The sequence below is a fragment of the Microcaecilia unicolor genome, chromosome 1 (genome assembly GCF_901765095.1).
Source record: "Microcaecilia unicolor chromosome 1, aMicUni1.1, whole genome shotgun sequence".
NCBI lineage: Eukaryota > Metazoa > Chordata > Amphibia > Gymnophiona > Siphonopidae > Microcaecilia > Microcaecilia unicolor.
Window position 1 is genome coordinate 126,210,287 of NC_044031.1, and position 27,286 is coordinate 126,237,572.

Consider the following 27,286-nt stretch of genomic DNA (forward strand, 5'->3'; position numbering starts at 1 on the left):
CCAGTCAAGCCCCCACCCCTGTGGGGCAGCACTTTACAGAACCAGGACACCGTACCACTGATTTCACAGTGAGAATACTGAAAGGTAATTTTAAAAGAATACAGGAACGTAAGACCTTTGAAATAAAAATGATTGAATATTTTGACACCCAACAAACAGGACTTAATAAGGATCTGGGTTTTCTAACCCATTATAAACCATAAAGCTGTATTTCTCTGTTTATTTCTCTGTTTATTACCCTCCTCTCACCTACCAACACCCATCCTGTTAGAATATCAATGAAATGCTTTGATGTCCCCATGCATACCCCCACCCTCCCACTCTGTCAGACTGTCAAAGTAATGCTTTGATGTTTCTCTTATATATACTATCTGCTACCACATTTGCTTATTTCCAATCTGACGAAGAAGGGCAACCTTCGAAAGCTAATCAAGAAATGTATTATGTCCAATAAAAAAGGTATCATCTTATTTTCTTTTCCATGTTTTATTTTGTTTGATTTCTATTGATAACCTTCCGAGCATCAGAAATGGTGCATGGCACATGCTAGAACTACCACTCACTGGACTCCTGCAGTAGCCCGACAGTAGGGATGATTTGCCATGCACCATTACCATGGTAGCCCTACCATAGCTTTGTTAAAAGGGTCCCTTTCTGATTAAAAAAAATGATGACTTTTTTCTAAACATATCATCCTGGCTTCTTTCCAGCTGCTTTTTGAGTTCCTTTGCATTTAAATGTAAATACAGAAGTGCCTATTATTTGAATGAATTTTCATGCTTACCTGCTTGTGAGCATGATCATAAGAATTAATGTGGTTGTCAAACTCCTGGTGTTTGTGATACTGCTTATCACATAATTCACAGTAGAAATTAGCCTTCAGATCTTCCAGAGCATTTGCAATGGCCTTCTCCTTTCCAGAATAACCCTAAAGGAGACAAGTGAGAAGTTGGTATTCTGCTCAAAACAATTTAGAACAGCATCTTTACAAGATTAATTTTGAAAGCTAAGGCTAGCATTTGATATTGTGAAAACCATGCCATAACCAGATTTTTAACATGTATCTTTATGAAGCTGGAGCATGCATGAGGACAGTTTATCAATGAAATCCTAATAGGGATGTGCATTCACGTTCTGACCTGAAATAACTGGGAAAAAAATGTCAGATTATTTTTTTCCTGTGCTATTGACAATGTGCCTTATTGTTCAGTATGTTTAATTGCAGGTGCTTGTTTCATCAATGGATTTATGCTACAGCCCCTGCATATTTTTTGAATATGCTACCTATGCATAACCAAGATGGGATTTATGATCGGAACTAACAAAGCAGTTATTCCTGCATGTTCAGCCTACCACTTTGCTGATACTCATGCTTGAGCTTTTTTGATTGCTGGTGTGGGAATGTGGAATAATCTTCCGGATCATCTGAGACTTTGTTCAAATAAGGAAGAATGTATGAAATTTTTGACTCATTGTTTTATGAAACATTTCATGGAGGGTTAACCTTGGATCTATTTTGAATAAAGTTTTCTTAACTTAAATCGTCTTTTAAGGGTTTTGAAGGGATGATTGTTATAATGTATTGTTTTTTGTTTATTTATTTGCTGCATTTGTACCCCACATTATCCCACCTATTTGCAGGCTCCATGTGGCTTACATTGTATTGCAAAAGATATAATTATGAACAGAATAAGAGTTTGTGCTAATTTAACATATTACTATACAAGAATTGAGGGAGATAAGTCTGTAGAATGATTTACATAACTCAAACTAAGAAGCAGTAAAATATAATGATCAAAAAATGATAATATGATTAATATAATCAATTCAGTGGGATCAGTAAGTGGTTGGTTTAGACATAGAATAATTACGTCAATTTTAATTATAATAATTAAATAATTATGTTAATTATGTTGATTTTATATATGTTTGATTGAACCCATTGTGGTCCAAAGTGGAACATAAATGTGGAAAATAAATAAATAAATAATGCACTATTTGAACAGCAGAGTGCATTATTGTGCACTATTAATAACACTGCCTCCCAAACTGAAAAAAAATCAATTAAAAAAACTTGCATAAAATGAAAAGAAATACATTAAAAACACAGGAAATTAAATAAAACAACCCTTTTTGGTCTGCACTCCCTAGAACCTAAAACATTGGGCTCCATTCACAGGCTATTGGAGCACAGAGAAATCTATAAGCATAGGCTGTCAACGATATATCCCACGTTGTTGCATGTCATAACAAATGAAAGTGAGCAGAAAAAAAAAATCTGTGTTTTTTTGTTTACACTATTTTGAAAGAATGTGCAGTCTTTGCAAACCATAAGTGGGTAGTCATAGTCCTTGAGAGCCACAACCCAGTCAGGTTTTCAAGATTTTCATAATGAATATGCATGAAATTGATTTGCATATACTGCTTCCATTGTATGTAAGTACATCTCATGCATATTCATTATGAAAATCTTGAAATCCCTACTGGGTTGTGGTCAAGGAAGAAAACGGTAGCCTGTCCCTGTTTTAAACAGTGCGTACTCCACCGGATTCTATATAGTGTGCCTAGCATTCCACGCCCAAATCCAAGCATATTTTATAGCAATGTGTGTAACTTAATTGGTTTAACAAGCTAATCAGCATTGTTAGCAGCACTTAAGAAATAAAGAGGGGCATAATCGAACGCGAATGCCTATCTCCATGGGCGTCTATGTCCGAAAACGGGTACGTGAAGAGGCAGGACAGACCGTATTATCGAAAAAATGGACATTTTTCAGCTGGGCGTTTTTTTTTTTTTAGCGATAATGGAAACTAAAAACGCCCAGCTCAAAACGTCCTAATCCGAGCCATTTGGTCATGGGAGGGGCCACGATTCATAGTACACTCGCCCCCCTGATATGCCAGGACACCAACTGGGCACCCTAGAGGTCAGTGCGGTGAAATTCAGAAAAAGCTCCCACATGCATAGCTCCCTTACCACGGGTGCTGAGCCCCCAACCCCCTCCCCAAAAACCCACTACCCACAAATGTACAACACTACCATAGCTCTTAGGGGTGAAGGGGCACCTACATGTGGGTACAGTGGGTTTTGAAGACCTCCCATTTACCAGCACAAGTGTTACAGGTAGGGGGGATGGGCCTGGGTCCACCTGGCTGAAGTGCACTGCGGTACCCACTAAAAGTGCTCCAGGGACCTGCATACACGCAGGCCTCTAGGACTTGTTGCTGCTATATAACATTGGCACACCAGTTGACACCTGAAGACTAATCTCTTCGAAAACGTCCTTTATTGAAATAAGCACACTTACTCACTGTTAACTTCAGATCAGAGGTTGTGCCCCACTGGCAATGAGTCTCGCTGGTACTGAGATGAGCATTAGGTCAGAGCTGGCAGAATGGTGTACAATGCCCTCTTTCAGCCACATTCAAGGTAAGAACTAAGTTCTGTAACGTGGCTAACACGTGAAAGGGATCTAAAACTGGCTTACAAAAATGGCCACTACCTCATGGACTACTGGAAACAAAACAGGGCACACTCTGACCCAATAAGCAGAGGGAAAAGCACCATGGGAGTAGAGCCTACCAACTGCCAACATCGTGAGCATGTAACACAAGTTAGTGGAATCACGGAGCCCAATACCCTACACCCACCACAATGCATTGCTGATGTGACTCTGCAGTGCCCTTAACAGAAAAGGTGTCACACTCACCCGAGAGCCACATCAGAATCAGGGAAAGGCTGTCAGAGGATAGAACACATTCTGCTGTCATGGAGGTGGGTACGGCATTTGAGGCTGGTATAAAGGCTGGAAAAAAGTTTTTAAAGTGGGTTTTTTTTTTGGTGGGAGGAGGTTAGTGACCACTGGGGGAGTCCGGGAAGGTCATCCCCGATTCCCTCCAGTGGTCATCTGGGCAGTTGGGGCACTTTTTTGGGGCTTGTTCATGAAAAAAAAGGGTCCAAAAAAAGTGACCCAAAATCGTGATAAAAACGCCTTTTTTTTTCGATTATCAGCTAAAGACGCCCATCTCTCCTCAGTCGATAACCACGCCCCAGTTCCGCCTTCACCACGCCTCCGACACGCCCCCGTCAACTTTATCCGTTTCCGCAACAGATTGCAGTTGGAAACGCCCAAATTCGGCTTTCGATTATACCGATTTGGGCGCCCACGGGAGAAAGACGCCCATCTCCCGATTTGGGTCGCAATATAGGCATTTTTCTCTTTCGATTATTAGCAGGAAAGAGCACTAATTGGCAATAATTATAATTTATGCGCACAGATCCCTAAGTGTATTCTGTAACACACCGCGTCTAAATTTTAATGCAGGCAGGCAAAAAGGGGTATGGTTATAGACAGGGAAATGGGCTTTTTGTTGGCATTCCAAAATTTGTGCACTGATATAGAATATGGCCCAGTGCGTGTAAATCTACACACAGGGATTTACGCCACATTTTCATTGGTGTAAATGGATGTGCCTACTTTTAGGACCTGTGATACTAACCAAGTGTATTCTATATACCGTCGCTTATAGAATATGCTTAGGCAGAAATGTTTACCGCGTGGATATTTTAGGTGCCTAATATAGAATCTAGCCCACTATGTGCAAAGCCCTGGATTCTATATATGTACATAAGTACATAAGTAATGCCACACTGGGAAAAGACCAAGGGTCCATCGAGCCCAGCATCCTGTCCACGACAGCGGCCAATCCAGGCCAAGGGCACCTGGCAAGCTTCCCAAACGTACAAACATTCTATACATGTTATTCCTGAAATTGTGGATTTTTCCCAAGTCCATTTAGTAGTGGTTTATGGACTTGTCCTTTAGGAAACCATCTAACCCCTTTTTAAACTCTGCCAAGCTAACCGCCTTTACCACGTTCTCCGGAAACAAATTCCAGAGTTTAATTATGCGTTCGGTGAAGAAACATTTTCTCCGATTTGTTTTAAATTTACTACACTATAGTTTCATCACATGCCCCCTAGTCCTAGTATTTTTGGAAAGTGTGAACAGACGCTTCACATCCACCTGTTCCACGCCACTCATTATTTTATATACCTCTATCATGTCTCCCCTCAGCCGTCTCTTCTCCAAGCTGAAAAGCCCTAGCCTCCTTAGTCTTTCTTCATAGGGAAATCGTCCCATCCCCGCTATCATTTTAGTCGCCCTTCGCTGCATCTTTTCCAATTCTACTATATCTTTCTTGAGATGTGGCGACCAGAATTGAACACAATTCTCAAGGTGCGGTCGCACCATGGAGCAATACAATGGCATTATAATATCCTCACACCTGCTTTCCATACCTTTCCTAATAATACCCAACATTCTATTCGTTTTCCTAGCCGCAGCAGCACAATGAGCAGAAGGTTTCATGTTGCTAAGATTTGCGTGCCCAAAACTTGTGCTCACACCCAAGATATGCGCACAATTTAATTGAGTAATGAGTCCTTAACTATCATTATTTGGGTGCTAACCACCAATTAATGAAGTTAATTGGCACTCATTATAATTTTCAATCTAGCTTCACACTATTCTATAAGACACAGTACCCAAATCTACTAGCACATAACTCAAAAGTAGGTATGGTGATGGGTATGCCTAGGGCATCAAGAAACGTTGCACGTGTAGATACAGAATATGGACTTAGTGTGTCTAACTTGGGCGCCAGCATTTACACCAGGTTTCAGGAGGCACACGCCCTTTATAGAACCACATTTAGCACTAATTTCTTTCGGTGCCCAATTTTGAGCACCATTTACTAAGGGGCCCTTTTACTACGGCGATTAGGCACCTACGCGGGCATAGCATATGTCAAATTAGAACTAGCGCCCGGCTACCATGTGCCCTGGGTGGTAATTCCATTATTGATGCATGTCCAAAACATGCGGTACAAATTTCTACTGCGTGGTGCTTACCCAGCAGTAATCGGCAGTGTATGCCAGCTGTTGATTATTGCCCAGTTAATGTGTGAGACCTTACCGCTAAGTCAATGGGTGGCAGTAAGGTCTCAGGCCAAAAATGGACAAGCACTGATTTTAATTTTGCCAAAAGTCCATCCCCCCCCCCCCCACACACACACAAATAAAGGCCTTTTTTGCAGGCGTGCAGAAAAATGGACCTATGCATATCCAAAATAAGTGCCTACACCAGCACAGACCATTTTTCGGTGCGCCTTATTAAAAGGGCCCCTAACTCTGGTCCAGAGAGTGCACACAATCCACCTAATTGTATAAAACTGGGCTTCCAACTTTATGCTTAATGTGCAGAACTTAATTTGGCTTAAATTGGTGTTAATTGGCAGTAATTTGCACCAAGTAGCAGTTGCAAATGCTACTGCCCTTAGTCACTATACTAGAAGTTGTGCACGCACTTTCTATTGTGCATGACTTCTAGGGAGACATGGATGTGGCAGGGGCTTGGGCAGGTCAGGAACATGCCTAGGAGGTATATGTGTAGGTTAAAGAATACTAGGGGTTACACGCCTAGCTGCCAACAGTTAGGCACAAGCACTTATCCCAGCCTTTGACATGGAGTATGTTCTCGAGCATAAAGTTAGGTGTGAAATAAAACTGCCATTATAGAATTCACACCTACTGCCAGATTCTACATATTGTGCCTAGAATTCAGTGCCTCAATCTAAGCGTATTCCAGAACAATGCGCAAAACTTAATTGGGTTAACAAGCCAATCAGCATGGTTAACAGCACTTACTGACAATAATTAGAACTTAAGCGCATAACTTGCTAAGCATATACTGTATCTCACTGTGCCTAAAATCTAATGCACACATTCAAAAAAGAGGTGTGGTTATGTGCAGGGAAATGGGCATTTTGTAGGCGTTCCCAAATTTACACACGTTGTTATAGAATATTGCCTAGTTCATGTAAATCTATGCACAGGGATTTACTCCACATTTTCATTGGTGTAAATGGATGCGCATAGGTTTAGGAGCTGGGATATTTATTTATTTATTTAATTATTTGTTTGTTACTTATATCCCACATTATATATATATATATCAACTAAGCATATTCTATATACTGCACTTAAACCTTATAGAATACGTTTAAGCAAAAATGGTTTCATCTCAGATTTTACAGGCACCATATATGGAATCTCCCCCTAAGTGTGCATCGTCCTGGTGCCTAAAGTTGGGTGATGTTTCTTGAATTTACCTCTATGTGGAAAAAGCATACACACATGCAGTTCCGATCATGCATACACACATGCAGTTTTCACACATGCACAATGGTTGTGCATGTGCACTATTGGGAAAGTGAATGGTCTTTGTTTAGAGAGCATGCACTCTTACTGACATTGCTCTCATAATGACAAAATGGCTAAAAGAACCTGAATATAATGAAAATTCATGCAAGCTATATGAGAAAATACACAAAACTATAAATTTCCAGCTGGCTATCCCTATAAAGCTATGACAAATTATTATTCACTAGTTTGTGAATGAAACTAATCACTGTAAGAGACCTTGATCCTATTGGATGAGCAGATATAAATTGAAGAATGATGCATGAATGAATTCCATTCTATGTTAAAGATACAGATCAAGAGTTCTGAGTATTTCAAAAATATTGCAAACATGCTCTTTATATTCCTTTCTTGGCTGTCTTTTGTTCAGAATAATATAATACATTACAACCTTCATCATAATATACATAGCTCTTTTTTATCCTGATCCTGATAAGCCAAGAGAGGTGCTCTTATGATATTTACTTATTTATTTATTTGTATTCCACATGCTCTTTAATCCTCAATGGATCACAAAAATATGCATAATAAAACATAAAATCATACAAACCTTAAAAAACAATGAAATTAACCCACAATGACATACAGATCAAAATATAATCCATAAATCTGCTCTCTACATACTTAATGTTAACTCCAAAAAAGCACACAAACCCTTAATTCTTATATAGTCTCATAAGACTGTTTAAATAGATATGTCTTCAGTTCTCTCTTGAAATTACACTGGTTGTGCAATAATCTTAATTCAAGTTGGAGCGCATTCCACAGTTTTGGACCAGCCACAAAGAAGGTACAGGAATGATAATCCCCCAACCTAACATTTTGATACGAGGGAATCTCCAGCTGCACTATCTTAGCAGATCTCAAAGCTCATGGGGGTTGACAAAGATGCAAACTAGTAGAGATCAATACAGATACACAGTTATAGATAACTTTAAACACCAAAAATATCTTATACTTAATCCTCTGTTTCATCAGAAGCCAATGATGGAGATTCCTTAAAACTGGGGAAATCTGTGTAAAATGAGAACAACCAGAGAATACATGCACAGTTGCATTTTGCGCTACTTGCAGCACCTTCAAAAAACTGTTCAGAATACCAAGCAACAGACTATTGCAATAAAACTCACAGTAACAACTTTTTCAGGTACATCAGAAACATAAAGCCAGTGAGGGAATCTGTGGGACTGTTAGATCATGAAGGAACAAAAGGGGCACTCAGGCCATAGCAGAGAAATTAAATTAATTATTTGCTTCAGTCTTAATAGAAGAAGATGTAAGAGATCTACCTCTATCAGAAATGGTTTTCAAGGGTGAAGATGCAGAGGAACTGAAAGAAATCTCGGTGAGCCTGAAAGGTGTACTGAGCCAAATCAACAAGTTACAGTGATAAATCACCTGGACCGGATGGCTTACACCCCAGGGTACTGAAAGAAGTCAAACATGAAATTGCTGATCTGCTGTTAGTGATCTGTAACCTGTCATTAAAATTGTCCATAGAACCTGAAGATTGGTGAGCGGCCAATGTGACACCAATTTTTAAAAAAGGTTCTAGGGAAATTACAGACTTAGGGCTACACTTCTGATCTCATTCGTATTTGAGCAAGACTTCAATGCTATCCTTAAATTATACTTCAAGAATATTCATCAAAAGTTTTCTGGGCAAAAATTATGGATTTTTCCTGACGTCACTAAAGTTACGCAAGAAAAATGGAAAAAATTTCTAGAGATGACAGAAGAGACAAAAACTATGGGTGCAACGTTTTTGCTATCATACCCATGTAAATGTATAGTGAAATATTTGGGAGTTAAGTATGTTTTTTTTCACCAGACCAACTTAGAGAGTTTTCATAGACATGAAGAAGATACCAGGGTTATAATATCTAAGGCTGGAAATTAATGATGGATGGTGGGTGGGCACCAGGGGCGTATCTGCGTGGGGCCACAGGGGCCTGGGCCCCCGCAGATTTCGCCCTGGCCCCCCTCCCCGCCGTCAACCCTCCCCCGCTGCTTACTTTTGCTGGCGGGGTCCGACCCGCAATCTCCATATTTCGGCTTCCTCCGTGGCCATGTGCTTCCAGGAAGTAACGCTGCAGCGCTGATTCGTTGAATCTAGTTCGGCGTCTGACGTGTGGGATGTCAGACGCCGAACTAGATTCAACGAATCAGCGCTGCAGTGTTACTTCCTGGAAGCACATGGCCACGGAGGAAGCCGAAATATGGAGATTGCGGGTCTGACCCCGCCAGCAAAAGTAAGCAGCGGGGGAGGGTTGACGGCGGGGAGGGGGTGGAGAGAGGCGGCGGCGGCGGCGGGGGGGGGGGAGGCAAAAATGTGCCCCCCCTCTCTGGCTCTGGCCCCCCCTACCGCCGGATTCCAGATACGCCCCTGGTGGGCACAATGCCTTTCTTCTTTTTTTTTTCTTTTCATTTCCTTATAAAACTCCCTGATTTATTAGACAGCCCCCTAAAATTTTGTGGTCTAAGGAAGAGACAAAGGTGAAATTACTTATATTTACTTCTATGATTAATCTCTATATAAGAGTGTATACATTGACAAATATTTTGATTACTTTTGATCTCTGAGTTACATATAACAAGTTTATTGCTTGTGTAAATATTATAAATGTATAAATTAAAAAATTAAAAAAACATGAAATTGCTGATCTGCTGTTAGTGATCTGTAATCTGTCATTAAAATTGTCCATAGTACCTGAAGATTGGTGGATGGCCAATGTGACACCAATTTTTAAAAAAGGTTCTAGGGAAATTACAGATCAGTTAGCCTGACGTCAGTGCCAGGCAAAATAGTGGAAACTATTGTAAAGAATAAAATTATGGAACACATAGACAAATATGGTTTAATGGGACAGAGTAGCATGGGTTCAGCCAAGGGAAGTTTTGCCTCACCAATTTGCTTCATTTCTTTGAAGGCGTGAATAAACATGTGGATAAAGGTGAGTTGGTTGATGTAGTGTATCTAGATTTTCAGAAAGCTTTTGATAAAGTTCCTCATGAGACTCATGAGAAAATTAAAGTCATGGGATAGGAGACAGTGTTTTGGTGTGGATTAGGAATTGGTTAATAGACAGAAAACAGAATGAAGGGTTAAATGGTCATTTCTCTCAAAGGAGAAGGGTGAACAATGGAGTGCTGCAGGGATCAGTATTGGAATCGGTGCTATTTAATATATTTACAAATGATATGGAAATCAGAACTACGAGTGTGGTGATTAAATTTGCAGATGACATAAAGCTATTCAAAGTTGTTAAAACAGGTGTGGACTGTGAAATATGGCAGGAAGACCTTAGGAAATTTGAAGACTGTGCATCCAAATGGCAGATGAAATTTCATGTGGACAGATGCAAGGTGATGCACATTGGAAAGAATAATCCGAATCATAGTTACTTGATGCTAGGATCTACCTTGGGGGTCAGCAACCAAGAAAAAGATCTAGGTGTCATCGTAGATAATACGCTGAAATTGTCTGCTCCTTGTGTGGCAGTGCCCAAAAAAGCAAATAGGATGCTAGGAATTATTAGTAAAAGGATGATGAAAAAGATCAAAAATACTATAATGCCTCTGTATAGCTCCATGGTGCGACCTCACCTTGAGTTTTGCATTCAGTTCTTGTCACTGGATCTCAAAAAAGATATAGCGGAATTAGAAAAGGGGGTGGAATTCCTCTCATATAAGGAAAGGTTAAAGTGGTTAGGCCTCTTCAAGCTGGAAAAGAGACGGATGAGGGGAGATATGATTGAGGTCTACAAAATCCTGAATGTTGTAGAATGAGTAGAAGTAAATTGATTTTTTACTCATTCCAAAAATACAAAGACTAGGGGACTCTCAAGGAAGTTACATGGAAAAACTTTTAAAACAAATAGGAGGAAATATTTTTTCACTCAATGAATAGTTAAGTTCTGGAACTCTTTGCCAGAGGATGTAGTAATAGCGGTTAGTGTATCGGGTTTAAAAAAGGTTTGGACAAATTCCTAGAGACAAAGTCCATAGTTTGCTATTGAGACAGACATGGGGAAGCAACTGCTGGTCCTGGGATTGGTAGAATGGAATATTGCCACGATTTGGGTTTCTGCCAGGTACTTGTGACCTGGCTTGGCCACTGTTGGAAACAGGATACTGGGCTAGATTGACCATATGTCTGACCCAGCATGATTACGAGGAATTACAGTGCTTTGAACCATCATTTTAAAATTAGAATCACTCAAATAATCTCTTACTGTCCGATATTCTAAGCAATTTAAGCAGGAAGGAGACTCTTCTACCCACTTAAATCACTTCCTGTGCCAAAGTGGGGATATTCAGCAGCACAACCAGAGGGTACCACTGAATATTCCCACAGACTGCCCAATTATAAAGTGGGCAAGTCAGGGGCGGTGCTGGGATGCAGCTTGGGTTTATACAGGTGCTGGCAATATTCAGTGCTGGTACCCGCAAAGTTAAGTGGCTTAATTTAGGACAGCTCAAAAGCTGCAAAGCTATGTGAGTGTCAACACTGAATATTGGACCAGCACCCACATAACTAATTGTTTTTCTAAAACCTTCCCAAACCCCCTCCTGGTCTCTCTAATACCCCACTCCCTCTTACCCCTCCTAGCTGTGATGCCCTATCCCTCCCCGCTGAATGAACCCCCATCCTCGATGTCTAGGTAGACCCCCAGGCTTACTTGTCTCCCTGAATGTCCAGAAGGGATCTTTGGGTGCAGCATGCAGCACCTTTGCTCCTGCCCCCTTTGCAGCTCCTTGTCAAAATGGCTGCCGCGAGAGGTCTAACATTACCCCAAGATTCCAAATTTTTTACAGCACTGAGATAGCAACATCATCCGTTGTGAAATGAATTAGAACATCCCCTGAGGAAAATCCTGACAGATACAAGATCTGAGTTTTTGCAACATTCAACTTTAGATGATTACCTTTCAACCACTGGCCTATTGCAGGAAGGCAAAGACACAACATTTCAACTATCTTCCACTGTTTTATCAATATCAATTGAAAACTGTATATCATCCACATCTTGAATTGAGCATAAACAAAATTAGCATATACCGTCCATGGTGTTACAACTAAGAAAGGGAAGAAGCCAAACCACTTGTCTATATTTCAATCACTACCATAGAATTAAATAATAAAAAGAAAAATGATAAATATAAATGTCTCAGTTCCAGTATAATTATAAGTACGTAAGTATTGCCATACTGGGAAAGACCAAAGGTCCATCGAGCCCAGCATCCTGTTTCTAACACTGGCCAATCCAGGTCACAAATACCCGGCAAGATTCCAAAAATGTACAAAACATTTTATACTGCTTATCCCAGAAATAGTGGATTTTCCCCAAGTCCATTTAATAACGGTCTATGGACTTTTCCTTTAGGAAGCCGTCCAAACCCTTTTAAACTCCGCTAAGCTAACCGCCTTTACCACATTCTCTGGCAATGAATTCCAGAGTTTAATTACACGTTGAGTGAAGAAATATTTTCTCCGATTTGTTTTAATTTTACTACATTGTAGCTTCATTGCATGCCCCCTAGTCCTAGTAGTTTTGGAAAGCGTGAACAGACGCTTCACGTCTACCCGTTCAACTCTACTCATTATTTTATAGACCTCTATCATATCTCCCCTCAGCCGCCTTTTCTCCAAGCTGGAGCCCTAGCCACTTTAGCCTTTCCTCATAGGGATGTCGTCCCATCCCCTTTATCATTTTCATCGCTCTTCTCTGCACTAGCAAAGAATGCTCTACAGGAGTTAGGAAAATTCATACCTAAAATCCTAAAAAGAGATGTGATGTCCTTCACACTGCATGCTTTACTATTCCTTCACTCCCTTAGCAGTAACATGGATCATCGAGCAGAACCATTTCTGTCACAAACATACATCTCTGCAATTCACAAATGTGATACATCATTCTGCACAGCAGTCCTCTTAACAGCAAGCGTTCACATCTATGTACTGCACTATGCAGAGGTAACTGTTCAAAGGGATAGAGGAGTAAGGCTTTTGAAAAGAGTTCCCAGTCACCTTGGTAGGACAACACAGTTATCCTCAAGCTAACATTGGGTAGGATAATTTTCAAATAATTTTATTCAGAACACTATACAGTTACAGTACATGGTTGTCAATAGAAATCAAACAAAATAAAACATAGAAAAGAAAATAAGATGATACCTTTTTTATTGGACATAACTTAATAGATTTCTTGATTAGCTTTCGAAGGTTGCCCTTATTCGTCAGATCGGAAATAAGCAAATGTGCTAGCTGACAGTGTATATAAGTGAAAACATTCAAGCATTACTATGACAGTCTGGCAGGGTGGGAGGATGGGGGTGGGTAGGAGGTATGCATGGGAACATCAAAGCATATCATTGATATTCTAACAGGATGGGTGTGGATAGGTGTGGGGTGGGTGATCAACAGAGACATACAGCTTTATGGTTTATAATGGGCTAGGAACCCCAGATCCTTGTTAAGTCCTTTCTGTTGAGTGTTAAAATATTCAATCATTCTGACTTCAAAGGTCTTACGTTCTTGTATAGTTTTAAAGTTACCTTTCAGGATTCTCACTGTGAAGTCACTGGTACAGGGTACCAGTGTACCAGTGACTTCACAGTGAGAAATTCCACAAAGTACACCTGGGTCTGAAAGCAGGATCTTCTTTACTGGATCAGTGACTTACTATATGCAAGACCGATGGCATTTTATTTTTTCTCTATCAGTACACTAAAGGCATTCTATATTTTGTCAGTAGATAGTAAGTCATTCAGAAAAATATTGCCTTTTGTTTACTTTTCATGTTATAAAACAGAATCCACATATTTATAATGTGCTCATTTTCAAAAGAGAAAGACATCTCAAAAGTAGAACAAAATGGCAGATAGACATTTTTTATGGGGAAAATGTCCAAGTCACGATTTTCAAAACTCAGATTTGAGAAATCTTTCTCCGCAGTTCATCTAAATCATAAGGAGGCATGTTGGGACATATTTTGTGCAGGCCCAGAATTTGTGGATGTTTTTCAAGGATAATGGAACAAGATAAAAATGTCTAGGGCAAAAATTGGGTCGTTTTTATCCAGACTTGTTTCAATCATGACTAAGTCACAAAAAGATGCCCTAACTGAGCAGCTGACCACTGGAGGGACTAAGACATGACACCCTCTTAATCTAGTTGTCCCACCTCCCCACCCCCCAAAGATGTCACAATGACAGTACTTACCAGGCTCTGTGACAGCTTCAGATATTATGGTCATTCCTATTAGAGCAGCAAGCTGGTCCAAGGAGTACGCTAGTGGTCAGTGCAGTGGACTGTAGAGAAAGGTGCCCAGGTCAATATCCCACTCTATCTAGTACACTTGTGGTGGAAATTGTGAGCCTTTCAAAGCCCACAAAATACCAACTGTACCTATAGATAGGAAACACCTGCAGACCTGAGGGCCTTCGTAGAGGTGTACAGTCAGGTACAGTAGGATTTTTTAGGTGTTCCTGGAGGGCTCGCAGTACAAAATAAGGGTGTTAAGGTGGGATTTGTACGTGAGTCCCTTTATGTGAAGTTGACTACATTGGCCACTACGCTGTTCCTCTGCTCTGCTGGGATGTCTGTGTGGCCAGTTTACTAGGAATGGTGCCACACAGCCATCATCCCTATGGCTTCCTTTTGTGCATTTTTCTCTAGGACTTATTTTTTAAATAGAACCTATACAAATACATACTGAGCAAAAAAAAAAAAAACAACATCTGGAAATTAGCAATTTTCAAAACAAAAAAAAAAGACATTTTTTCTGATTTGAAAACTGCTATATTCAGGATGAGAATTTTGGACATTTTCAGCAAAACGTCTACAATTGGACTTGGACGTCATATCGAGAATGCCCTTCTACAGTACCAAATGTTCTCTCTGTTTTTCACTTTTTCTTTAAATACAGCAGTAGATCAATCTCTTAGCCATATGTATGTTCTTCTAATAGTGTTTCTGATCTTGGAATACCTCCTCCCACCCCAGCCATTCTAATTTTCAGGATATCCTCAATGAATACGCATGAAAGTGATCCACGTTCAGTGGAGGCAGTATAAGTTATCTCATGCATATTTGTTGTGTATATCCTGAAAACCAGACTAACTAGGGGGTACTCCAAGAACAGCTTGAGAAACATTGATTTAACACAAATGCATCTTTATAAGTCACGTGGATGTCTTTCATCTATTTGTCATTAAGAGGGGAAGTTATCAAGGTGTGCTATCATTAAGATGTGCTATTTTGCTGTTAAACACAGTTATTACTAACTAGATCTCATTGCATAAAATGGGATCTGTGCAAAAATAGCACAGGTGAGTGGTAAAATAGCACAGCCCAAATTGTTATCTACATCCCTTATTCTGTAATACTTATCATGTGCGACTGCAATGTACATTACAACATCTACTGTTCCTCTGTGGTAATGTACAAGAATCAGTAGAGTCATTAGGACTGAATGGGCCCCCTATAATACTTTCTCTCCCAAGGCAAAGGGGACCCAGGGAGAGGGAATTCTGCAAGAAGTAAACACATTCCAGACCTATAAATCTGTCATAGCAATAGAAATAGAAACTGAAATGCCAAATATCCGTGATGTAAATATTACAAAGAATACACTCTGAAAATAAAACACTTTTTCTACCTTTGTTGTCTGAGCATTATTTTGGCCCCAGTGACTCTTTTCTGTTTTTCCTCAATTTTTTCTTAACTCTCCTTTCAGGGTCTCCTGTACTTTTGTGACTTTTCTTCATTCTCTATGTCCATCATCCATCTTCCCTCTCTGTCCTTTATTTGTCCTGTCAAGCATCTATCTTCTGTGCTCCTGTCCTTATCCCCCCCCCCCCCACCAATGTTCAGCAGCTGCCTTCTCAGTGTCCCTATCCCCCACATATCTCTCCACTCCCATTTTTATATTGGGTCTCTCTGTTTCTCTGTCTCTCTCCCCCCTCCTCTCTCTGTCTCTCCCCCTTCTGCAGGCCTGGCATCTCTCCATCTGCCTTTTCCTCCTCCCCACGTGGGTCAGGCATCTCTCTCGAGCACCACGCCCCCCACCCCCGTGCAGGTTTGGTATCTCTCCCTTTCTCCATCTCTATGAATCAGGCATCTCTCTCTAGTCCCTTGCCTCCCCCCAATATACAATCGAGCACTAACAGTGGCAGTGTAGCCTACGACCAGCCCTTCCAGGGCCTTTCTTCTGCCGGATCCCACCCACAGGAAGTTACATCAGAAGAGGTGGGGGTGGGAACTGACAGAGGAAAGGCTCTGATAGGGCTGTCTGGAGGCTAGCTGTTATCATTGCAGCCATAGTCATAGACCTAGGAAAGGAAGAACAGAAGCCTCAGTATATGCTTTTATTGAACACTTCTAGCTACTGTGCTGTGGCTGAGATTTGATGGTGGTTCCTCCTAAGGAAGATTTGTGAAATGCGGTCCTACATTGGGGAACCGGCACAATATGAAACAGATATGGTGGACTGTTGAGTTAGTCATCGAGCACACAGCACTTGTATTGTGATGCATACAGTTGATTGGAGGTGGCGTATTTAATCAGCCAACGGAGGGTCAATAGACATACAGTGTTTTTCCATGAAGAGCAGTCATCCAGCGTTTATGTGGAAACACTTTTACAGTGTCCAAGCGGAAGGTGTGGCGTCTGTAGGAAAAGGACTATCTAGCTGGCAGGATTGAGTTCTGATCATTTGTGCATGATATAATGTATAAGTATGGTAAAACATATGTAAAATAAGAAACAGCATAAGTATGCAGTTTAAAATGTAAAACCAGTTGTTTTGTATTCAAATACAGGTGGTGCAAGGTGAGTGGAGGAATGAATGTGTGAGGTTTTAATATTAGGTAGCAGTGCTGGTGAGGTTAGTGGGCATTGCAATACAATAAAACGTTTTTGTGATATGAAAAAAATACTGGAGTCTTAGTGTAATAGCCATAGTCAGTGCCAGATTGAAGGACTGGGAAGGGGGGAAGGGGCTAGAGAAAGGTGAAAGAACTGCAGTGTATGTTTGGGGGGGGGGGGGGGAGAGAGGACAGGAAAGAGAGAGAAATGCAGGACAGCCAATGATTTAAAAAAGGCACCGTGACAGTAAAAGACCCCTACAACTGGTGGCCCTGGGCTTTTGCCGGGTTTGTTCAGTGGTAGCTATACCCCTGAGAAGTATATTGGTGAGAAGTGTGGGGGAGGGGGTTGATACAGAATGTATTTCACAAAGCTTTTGACATATACATTCATGATTTTTCAATACTTGTTACTGTCAATTATACAAAACAATAGCGATAGGCATCTGTTTAATATGTTAATAGCACTTGCAATTCAAACTATCTTATCTTGTTGGAAAAACAATGCAATGCTCACAGCCTTGTTTTGGTGGAATTGGATTTGATTAACCTATAACTATGAACTATTTTCAGCAGAGAAAACTGGGCTTCTTCAACAGTCATGTTAAAGGAAATTAGTTAGGAAAATAAATTAGGCAACACAATAATAATGAGTGATTTTAATTACCCTGTAATTTATGGAATGTGTAGAATATAATCACCACAACTCTAAAGATTCTACAATGACTAAAGTGTTCAAGGGTGAATATAGACTCCCAATTGTGAAAGTTAGTGGAGAAAAAAGACCTCAGTGAAACCGGACACTCATCTTTTTAAAGGACACACCTTTTAATTAGAGAGGGGACCTCCTTAATCATTAGTCTCAAAAAAACTCCACATCAACTCCTTTCACACTGTGTATGTCATAACACCCCTTCAAACATTCATGTTTGAAGACAATATAATGTAACGAAAAACCGTTACTTAGCTTGGATGGTGAAACAAACTTAATCTTCTTCCATGTATCTGTGCATCCTCTTATTTAATCCTTTTCTGCACTCTCATCAATTCCCGACAGGGAAGCCCTGTTTCGCCACAAAATGGCTGCATCAGGGGAAAAAATCTTTCACAAGCACCTCCAAGTAACTAACACACCTTCAGTGCGTCCTCTGGCATCCAAAATGAAATGGTGGTCGGCTTCTTCTTTCAACAACGATGGATATTTATTTTGCAATCTGTAATACCGGGGGGTTTGAATGTTTCCATCGAATGGAAAGCCTTCCTGTAGAGAGATTGACGTCATATGTAGCATATTTAAGCACTGCAGTGAAAGAAGTCTCACGAGGCCGCCTCTGGAAGTCTCGGCAGCCATTTTTAAAGCGCAAACAGGCGGCGGAGGAAAGTTAGCGATAGCTGCGGGCAGGCAACACTGCCTGCTCCGAAGAATTCGTTAGTCAAGGTAGGATCAGTGAGGGACCGGATCCGGAGGGCGGAGGGAGGGAGAGCCGGCTCACCCTTTCCAACAACCGGCTCGCAAGTCCGGCCAAAATTTAACAACCGGATCTTGCGAGCCGGAGCAAGCCGGCTCCAGCACACCACTGCCAAGGACCAAAGTCCACCACCCTAACCACTAGGCCACTCCACCACTATTAGCATTTGCAGCATACAAAGAGTTTTATCTAGCTTCCTGCCTCAGTCACAACACTCGTGTCCATCCTGTTTTGGTCTATACTTTCATAGGGTTACCATACGTCTGGTTTTATCTGGACATGTCCTCTTTTTAGGACATGGCTGGGCAACCGGGTGGGTTTTGCCAGCCTGCCTGTTTGTTTGGATTTGTGGATGAATTAGCAGGCTGGTGAGTGGATGGACAGGAGGGCGTTCTATCCTCCCCTCCCCTCCTTTACCTTAGTGTGGTGCCTTGGTTGTCTAGTGACCTCTTCGGGACAGAAAAGAGCCCCCTCTTTCCTGCCCGACGCATCTGCAGAATGTCTTTCTCCCAGAACCGATTCAAAATGGTTGCCAAGAGTTCAAGTGGTTGAAGGGTAACACTGGTAATTTCAGCAAATTATTTCAAACAAAAGCTAAGCAGAAAAGCCAGATTTTCAGCTCAATTTTAAAATCCTTAAAAGAAGAATTGCTACGGAGAGAAAGAGGGAGATTGTTCCGGGTATGAAAAGCCAGGAAGAAGAATGCGCTGTGACGGGTTGATTCCAAATGAGCACATTTTGGAGAAGGCAGAACTAAGTGGTGATCGTTTAATGAACGGAGGGTTCTGGAGGGGCACTAAGGAATAGTTAAACAAGAAAGTAGGTTGGGGATACCAAATCTAAAGGCCTTGAAAGTGAGAGTGTCAATTTTATAAGTGATCCTTTGCTCAACGGGAAGCCAATGATATTGTTTCAGCAGAGGTGAAGCATGATCATAGCAATGGGCCCGGCAGAGTAATCTGATGGCTCTGTTCTGGAGCGACGGTCTATGCTAGGACCGCTGCTTTTTAATATATTTATAAATGATTTAGAGATGGGAGTAACTAGCGAGGTAATTAAATTTGCTGATGACACAAAGTTATTCAAAGTTGTTAAATCGCGACAGGATTGTGAAAAATTACAAGAGGATCTTACGAGACTTGGAGACTGGGCGGCTAAATGGCAGATGACGTTTAATGTGAGCAAGTGCAAGGTGATGCATGTGGGAAAAAAGAACCCGAATTATAGCTACGTCATGCAAGGTTCCACGTTAGGAGTTACGGACCAAGAAAGGGATCTGGGTGTCATCGTCGATAATACGCTGAAACCTTCTGCTCAGTGTGCTGCTGCGACTAGGAAAGCGAATAGAATGTTGGGTATTATTAGGAAAGGTATGGAAAACAGGTGTGAGGATGTTATAATGCCATTGTATCGCTCCATGGTGCGACCGCACCTTGAGTATTGTGTTCAATTCTGGTCGCCGCATCTCAAGAAAGATATAGTAGAATTGGAAAAGGTGCAGCGAAGGGCAACTAAAATGATAGCGGGGATGGGACGACTTCCCTATGAAGAAAGATTAAGGAGGCTAGGGCTATTCAGCTTGGAGAAGAGATGGCTGAGGGGAGACATGATAGAGGTATATAAAATAATGAGTGGAGTGGAACAGGTGGATGTGAAGCGTCTGTTCACGCTTTCCAAAAATACTAGGACTAGGGGGCATGCGATGAAACTACAGTGTAGTAAATTTAAAACAAATCTGAGAAAACTTTTCTTCACCCAACGTATAATTAAACTCTGGAATTCGTTGCCGGAGAAAGTGGTGAAGGCGGTTAGCTTAGCAGAGTTTAAAAAGGGGTTGGACGGTTTCCTAAAGGACAAGTCCATAAACCGCTACTAAATGGACTTGAGAAAAATCCACAATTCCAGGAATAACATGTATAGAATGTTTGTACGTTTGGGAAGCTTGCCAGGTGCCCTTGGCCTGGATTGGCTGCTGTCGTGGACAGGATGCTGGGCTCGATGGACCCTTGGTCTTTTCCCAGTATGGCATTACTTATGTACTTATGACTGAAGTTTCTTTAGTGTGTGACAAGGTACACCAGCATAAACAACGTTACAATAATCAAGATGGGTGGTAAAAAAAGAGAGGATTAGTGCACGGAATTGTTTTATCCGGATTTAGCACTAATTGATGAGTTTGTCTTCTGTACAATGAATGGTGTGGATCTTTCCTATCTGAATAATGGAGTTCCTTTCTTTTAATTGTAAATTGCCATGATCTAATGATGCTAGGCAGTATAGAACATTTTAATAAACATAAACATAAGAATGCTGGTCCCCCCATACAACCCAATAGCTTGGGGTTGTGTTTTTTTGTTGGTTTTTTTTTGCATTTTTCTCTTGGACATTGTTGTTGGGTTTTTTTTTAATGATCCTAAAAGATAGACGCACTGAGCACAAAATATCTAGCAAATGGCATTTTTCAAAAGAAAACGTTGGACTTTTTTTTTGTTTGTTCATATTGAAAATGCCCCTCTATGTGTTTTTAACTGTGTCTGCTTTTATATTGAATGGATGTGGAAAGAGTGACAATATAATTTTAATGTCTATGGTGACTCCTTTTATGTGCTTTGAATCTTAATACGTGTACCATGATGGATATGTTCTTTTTTTTGCTGAATCAGGCAAATGCAGACTTTTACAACCATTTCAGTTCATACTCAGTTCAGTCTCCTAAGACAAAAAATAATTTGGATGAATCAAGTCTACATAAAAAGCTGTTCTTGTAATGCACATTCAGTTTATTTTACAGAACAATAACAACTACTTTTATAGCAAGATCGATACACCTAAGCTGTACAAGATCATTCACATAATGAAAATATTCCTTTCATTAAGAATGTTCAATTTATATTAAACAGAGCTTCCAGATTGTCTAGTTCCATGCCAAGTCACTGAGTTCTAGGCTGGAGATTTTAGACCAGTCCTGAATTTCTGACATTAACTTGATCCATTATGGGACCTGGCATCTCTGGTTAAAGGCCGTCTTATGATAACATAGAGGGGCATAATTGAACATCGCTGGCCAATTAGATCGCCAGCGATCTATGTTGGCGGCGGCGCTACAGCTGGCCGGAACCATATTATCGAAAAAGATGGCCGGCCATCTTTTTTTTTTTTCGATAATACGGTTTAACCTGGCCAAATGCCTTGGAGTTCGCCGGGTTGGAGATGGCCGAGTTTGTTTTTCAGCGATAATGGAAAAAAATGCTGGCCCTCTCCAACCCGGCAAAATCCAAGGCATTTGGTCGTGGGAGGAGCCAGCATTTGTAGTGCACTTGTCCCCCCTGACATGCCAGGACACCAGCTGGGCACCCTTGGGGTCAGTGCGGTGGACTTCAGAAAAACCTCCCACATGCATAGCTCCCTTACTTTGGGTGCTGAGCCCCCCAAAAGCCACTACCCACAAATGTACAACACTACCAAAGCTCTTAGGGGTGAAGGGGGCAACTACATGTGGGTACAGTGGGTTGTGGAGGGCTTCCATTACCAGCACAAGTGTTACAGGTAGGGGGGATGGGCCTGAGTCCGCCTGCCTTAAGTGCACTGCGGTACCCACTAAAAGTGCTCCAGGGACCTGCATAAATGCAGGCCTCTAGGACTTGTTGCTGCTGTATAACCTTGGCACACCAGTTGACACCTGAAGACTAATCTCTTTGAAAAAGTCCTTTATTTGAATAAGCACGTTTACTCACAGTTAACTGCAGATCAGAGGTTGTGCCCCACTTGCAAAGAGTCTCCCTGGTACTGAGATTTGCAGTAGGTCAGAGCTGGCAGAATGGCGTACAATGCCCTCTTTCAGCCACATTCAAGGTAATAACATTTCTAACATGGGTGACATATGAAAGGGATCTAAAACTGGCTTACAAAAATGGCCACTACCTCATGGACTACCAGAAACAAAACAGGGCACACTCTGAACCCAGTTAGCAGGGGGAAAAGCACCATGGGAGTAGAGCCCAGTACCCTACACCCACCACAATGCATTGCTGATGTGACTCTGCAGTGCACCTAACAGAAAAGGTGTCACACTCACCCGAGAGCCACATCGCAACCAGGGAAGGGCTGTCGGAGGATACAACACATTCTGCTGTCATGGAGGTGGGTACGGCATTTGAGGCTGGCATACAGGCTGGCAAAAAAGGTTTTTAGTTTTATTTTTTTTAGTATGGGAGAGGGTTGGTGACCACTGGGGGAGTATGGGGAGGTCATACCCCATTCCCTCCAGTGGTCATCTGGTCATTTGGGGCACCTTTTTGAGGCTTGCTCGTGAACATAAAAGGACCAAGTAAACCCGGCGATATACTGCTTATCGCCAGCTTTTTTTTCCATTATCGCCGAAAGCCGGCCATCTGGTAGCCACGCCCATGCCCGCCCATGTCCCACCTTCACTTCGCCGCCGACACGCCCCTTTGAACTTTGGCCGGCGATGCGACAGGAAAGCGGCGATGTTGGCAAAAAAACGGCTTTCGATTATACCGATTTGGCTGCTTTTCCGAGATTGCCGGCCATCTCCCGATTTATGTCGGAAAATGGCCGGCGATCACGTTCGAAAATGAGCTGGATAATGAACCAGGATATACAAATACACAACTTTCTGAGAGATGCCAAGTTACCCAGCTCCAGGCTGGAGGCTTTTTGGCCAGTCCTGGTTTTTATCCTGCCTCTCAAAGCAGTGTTGAATTTGTAGTGCCTGATCCTGCCCATTGAAGTCAGTGCTGCAAGTCCCATAATGCATCAGAATGTGGTGGTCAGAAATCCAGGACTGTCCCAAAATCTCCTGCCTAGAGCTCAGTGACTTGGCATCTCTGCTTTCTAACCACTTCGTTAGAATGCCGGCCAATAAAAAAATAATCAAGATTACACATTATGCTATAAGGAAGGCACTTTAGCTTACCAGACCTTTTGAAATTTCTTGAAAGGCATAGTGATCCCTCTTGAAAATATAAATTCTAGTATTTGCTGTTCTGCTTCATGCACCAAAACACATGACTTCAATGGCAAATTATACCGAAACATTCCTTTGAAAAGATGGAGCTACCACATGGCGATAGAAACTACTTATATTAACCTATTGAAGACTGTTTTGTAAAGAGATATTCATTGTCTGGATCAATGCCTCTCTCTAGCTCGTTCATGCTTCAGAAGATGTAATGCTATGTATTACAGTCTTGTTAATATTGACATCCTGTACTTTTCAAAAATCACAGTGGAATGATAGCCACAAACTAAACATCTAGGCAGGTGAATAATTATGAAAGAACTGTATAAATGAATTTAAAGATGCCTACCACTTATTTGATTCCAATACTTTATCTGCATTATTCATGTGTCTGCATATATCTGACAAGACAACTCAATTGTCTAAAGCATGTATTGGGAAGTGGCATGGTTACTAAACTGTAACGTATCTCACTGTCATAAAACACAAACATAAAATAAAACTCATTAAAAAGTCCTTTTCCAATGAGTTAAATATTTTTTTAAAAAGCATATATAATACTAAGAAAAAAAAAAACAAAGCTGTAAGCTTCAATGAACTCTACATGATCAGAATTGGCACAGCCTCTACATGGTGCAAGGTCAATATATCTTTCTGCAAATTTTGATGGCTAATAAAATATTTAACCAAACCAAAGCAAGAGTGGAAAGGCCCTACACGACCCGTATTTCAGCATTGTGCCTTCTTCAGGGGTCACAACTTAATGAGTAGCTAACAACAATATGGAGGATAACCGCAATATCAGCAAAAGGTACAGCAAAGCCGTGTAGGGTCTGGACGGTGTATGTTATTTCTTATTGGAGAAGCAGTGGTGTAGGAAGGGCGGGGCGGTGAGGGCGGTCCGCCCTGGGTGCATGCTGCTGGAGGGTGCAGAGAGCAGCCGCGCGCCTGTCAGCTCTGCTGGTTCCCTGCTCTCTCTGCCCTGGAACAGGTTACTTCCTGTTCCGGGGCAGAGGGAGCAGGGAGCTAGTGGAGCCGACAGGCGCGGCTACTCTCTGCACCCTCCAGCAGCCAAGAATGCACCTGGGGGGGGGGGCTTGATGCGCCGGGGAGGGGTGTGTCACTGTGCCGGGGGGGTGCTTGATGCGCCGGGGGAGGTGTGTCGTGCTGCACCCTGGGGGGATGGATGCCGCTGCACCGGAGGGGGGGGGGGGTGTGCAGCGGCGATCCACCCCGGGTGGCAGCCGACCTAGGATCGCCACTGTGGAGAAGATATTGGACTTCTAATTGTTACTCTTGTTTTCTGCTAAATAAAAATATTTTGCAAAGATGATGCTAAAATATAAAATGAAAATTCTTTGAAATACATTTGAGATCATTGTAAGCAACAGAAATAATTGCCAAATTAGGGGCCCTTTTACTAAGCAGCAGTAGGGCTAATGCATGGGTACCGTGTGCCAAATCGACACTACCGCCAGGGTAGTATAGGCATCTAGTGGTAATTCCAAATTCACGTGTGCTCTTTCCCATGGTAGAAAATCATTTTCTACCGTGAGGGACATTTTCAGCATGCTGCCTGATTACCATGAGTAGCATGAGAACCCTTACCACCAAATAAATAAGTGGAAGTAAGTGCTCAGGCAGTAAATAGCCGTGTGGTACTTTTCATTTTAGCAAACAAAAAAAGCAAACACTGGGCCTTCAGGATTGAGAAAAAATGTAGTCCTTTAATATCACAAATACCCGACACGGGCCGTGTTTCGGCGTACAACCGCCTGCATCAGGGGTCAATAAACTCCTATCGGTCAACTTGCAAACTGTAGCGCAAGAGGTAAGTGAAACAATCGGGGTAAAACTCTGTATTTCTCGATCTGTAGAAAAGCTACACAATCTCAAAACGCGCGCCAATAGTAAATGCTCCGGTAGTAACTGTCAGAGAAGACTTTTCATTTTAGCACATGACCATTTACTGCCCCCATTTTAAAAAGACCTTTTTTACCCACCGTGGTAAAAAATGGCCCAGGGCACGCAGATTTAATGCACTCACACTAGTGCATGCCACTTTTTACCGCAACTTAACAAAAGGGCCCCTTAATTATGACAGTAAATACATATAATTATCGTGTGTGTTGGGCGAGAGTATTAGCAATGTGGGTTATCATTAAAGTAGGTTATTTTACCATAGAAACAAAAAAAGCAAACACTGGGCCTTCAGGATTGGGAAAAATGTAATCGTTTATTACAATGAAGACCCGACACGGGCCGTGTTTCGGCATACAAATGCCTGCATCAGGGGTCAAAAAACTCCTATAGGTCAGTTTATGGACTAGTAAGCAAGGATGTGAAAAGAACAATCAGGAAATATTCCCCATTGTTGAAACAACTCGTATATGGTCAGAAAAACGCCTTCAATGTTGTAAATCGCCAAAAGCTCAGAGAGGTTCTGGCGGGTCCTCTTAAAGATTTGTTTAATAAATCCTTAGAAATGGGAGAGGTTCCGAGGGATTGGAGAACAGCGGAGGTGGTCCCTCTTCACAAAAGTGGTGATAGGGAAGAAGCTGGAAACTACAGGCCGGTAAGCCTCACTTCGATTATTGGAAAAGTAATGGAAGCGATGCTGAAGGAAAGGATAGTGAATTTCCTGGAAGAAAATGAGTTGCAAGATCCGAGACAACATGGTTTTACCAAAGGGAAATCGTGCCAAACAAATCTCATTGAATTCTTTGATTGGGTGACTGGAGAATTGAACCGTGGACGTACTATAGACGTAATCTACTTAGATTTCAGTGAGGCTTTTGACACGGTTCCCCACTGGAGGCTCTTAAATAAACTGGATGGGCTGAAGATAGGACCCAAAGTGGTGAACTGGATTAGGAACTGGTTGACGGACAGGCGCCAGAGGGTGGTGGTGAATGGAGTTCGCTTGGAGGAGGAAAAGGTGAGTAGTGGAGTGCCTCAGGGATCGGTGCTGGGGCCTATTCTGTTCAATATATTTGTGAGTGACATTGCCGAAGGGTTAGAAGGTAAAGTTTGCCTATTTGCGGATGATGCTAAGATTTGTAACACAGTGGACACCCCGGAGGGAGTGGAAAACATGAAAAAGGATCTGAAAAAGCTAGAAGAATGGTCTAAGGTTTGGCAATTAAAATTCAATGCGAAGAAATGCAAAGTGATGCACTTAGGGAGTAGAAATCCAAGTGAGGCATATGTGATAGGCGGTGAGAGTCTGCTAGGTATGGATGGGGAGAGGGATCTTGGGGTGATAGTATCTGAGGATCTGAAGGTGATGAAACAGTGTGACAAGGCGGTGGCCGTAGCTAGAAGGTTACTAGGCTGTATAGAGAGAGGTGTGACCAGCAGAAGAAAAGAGGTGTTGATGCCCCTGTTCAAGTCGTTGGTGAGGCCCCACCTGGAGTATTGTGTTCAGTTTTGGAGGCCGTATCTTGCTAAGGATGTAAAAAGAATTGAAGCGGTGCAAAGAAAAGCTATGAGGATGGTATGGGATTTGCGTTACAAGACATATGAGGAGAGACTTGCGGACCTGAACATGTATACCCTGGAGGAAAGGAGGAACAGGGGTGATATGATACAGACGTTCAAATATTTGAAAGGTATTAATCCGCAAACAAACCTTTTCCAGAGATGGGAAGGCAGTAGAACGAGAGGGCATGAAATGAGATTGAAGGGGGGCAGACTCAAGAAGA

At 41.8% G+C, this 27,286-nt stretch overlaps 1 protein-coding gene across 1 annotated transcript in view; it reads right to left on the bottom strand.

Moving 5' to 3' along the window:
* ZNF804B (zinc finger protein 804B) overlaps window positions 1-27,286 on the bottom strand; it is a 138,470-nt gene that overhangs the window by 102,647 nt on the left and 8,537 nt on the right. The window contains exon 2 of the mRNA XM_030202471.1: window positions 785-928. Within this exon, the coding sequence (XP_030058331.1) occupies window positions 785-928 (144 nt within the window). The remainder of the gene's footprint in view (window positions 1-784; window positions 929-27,286) is intronic.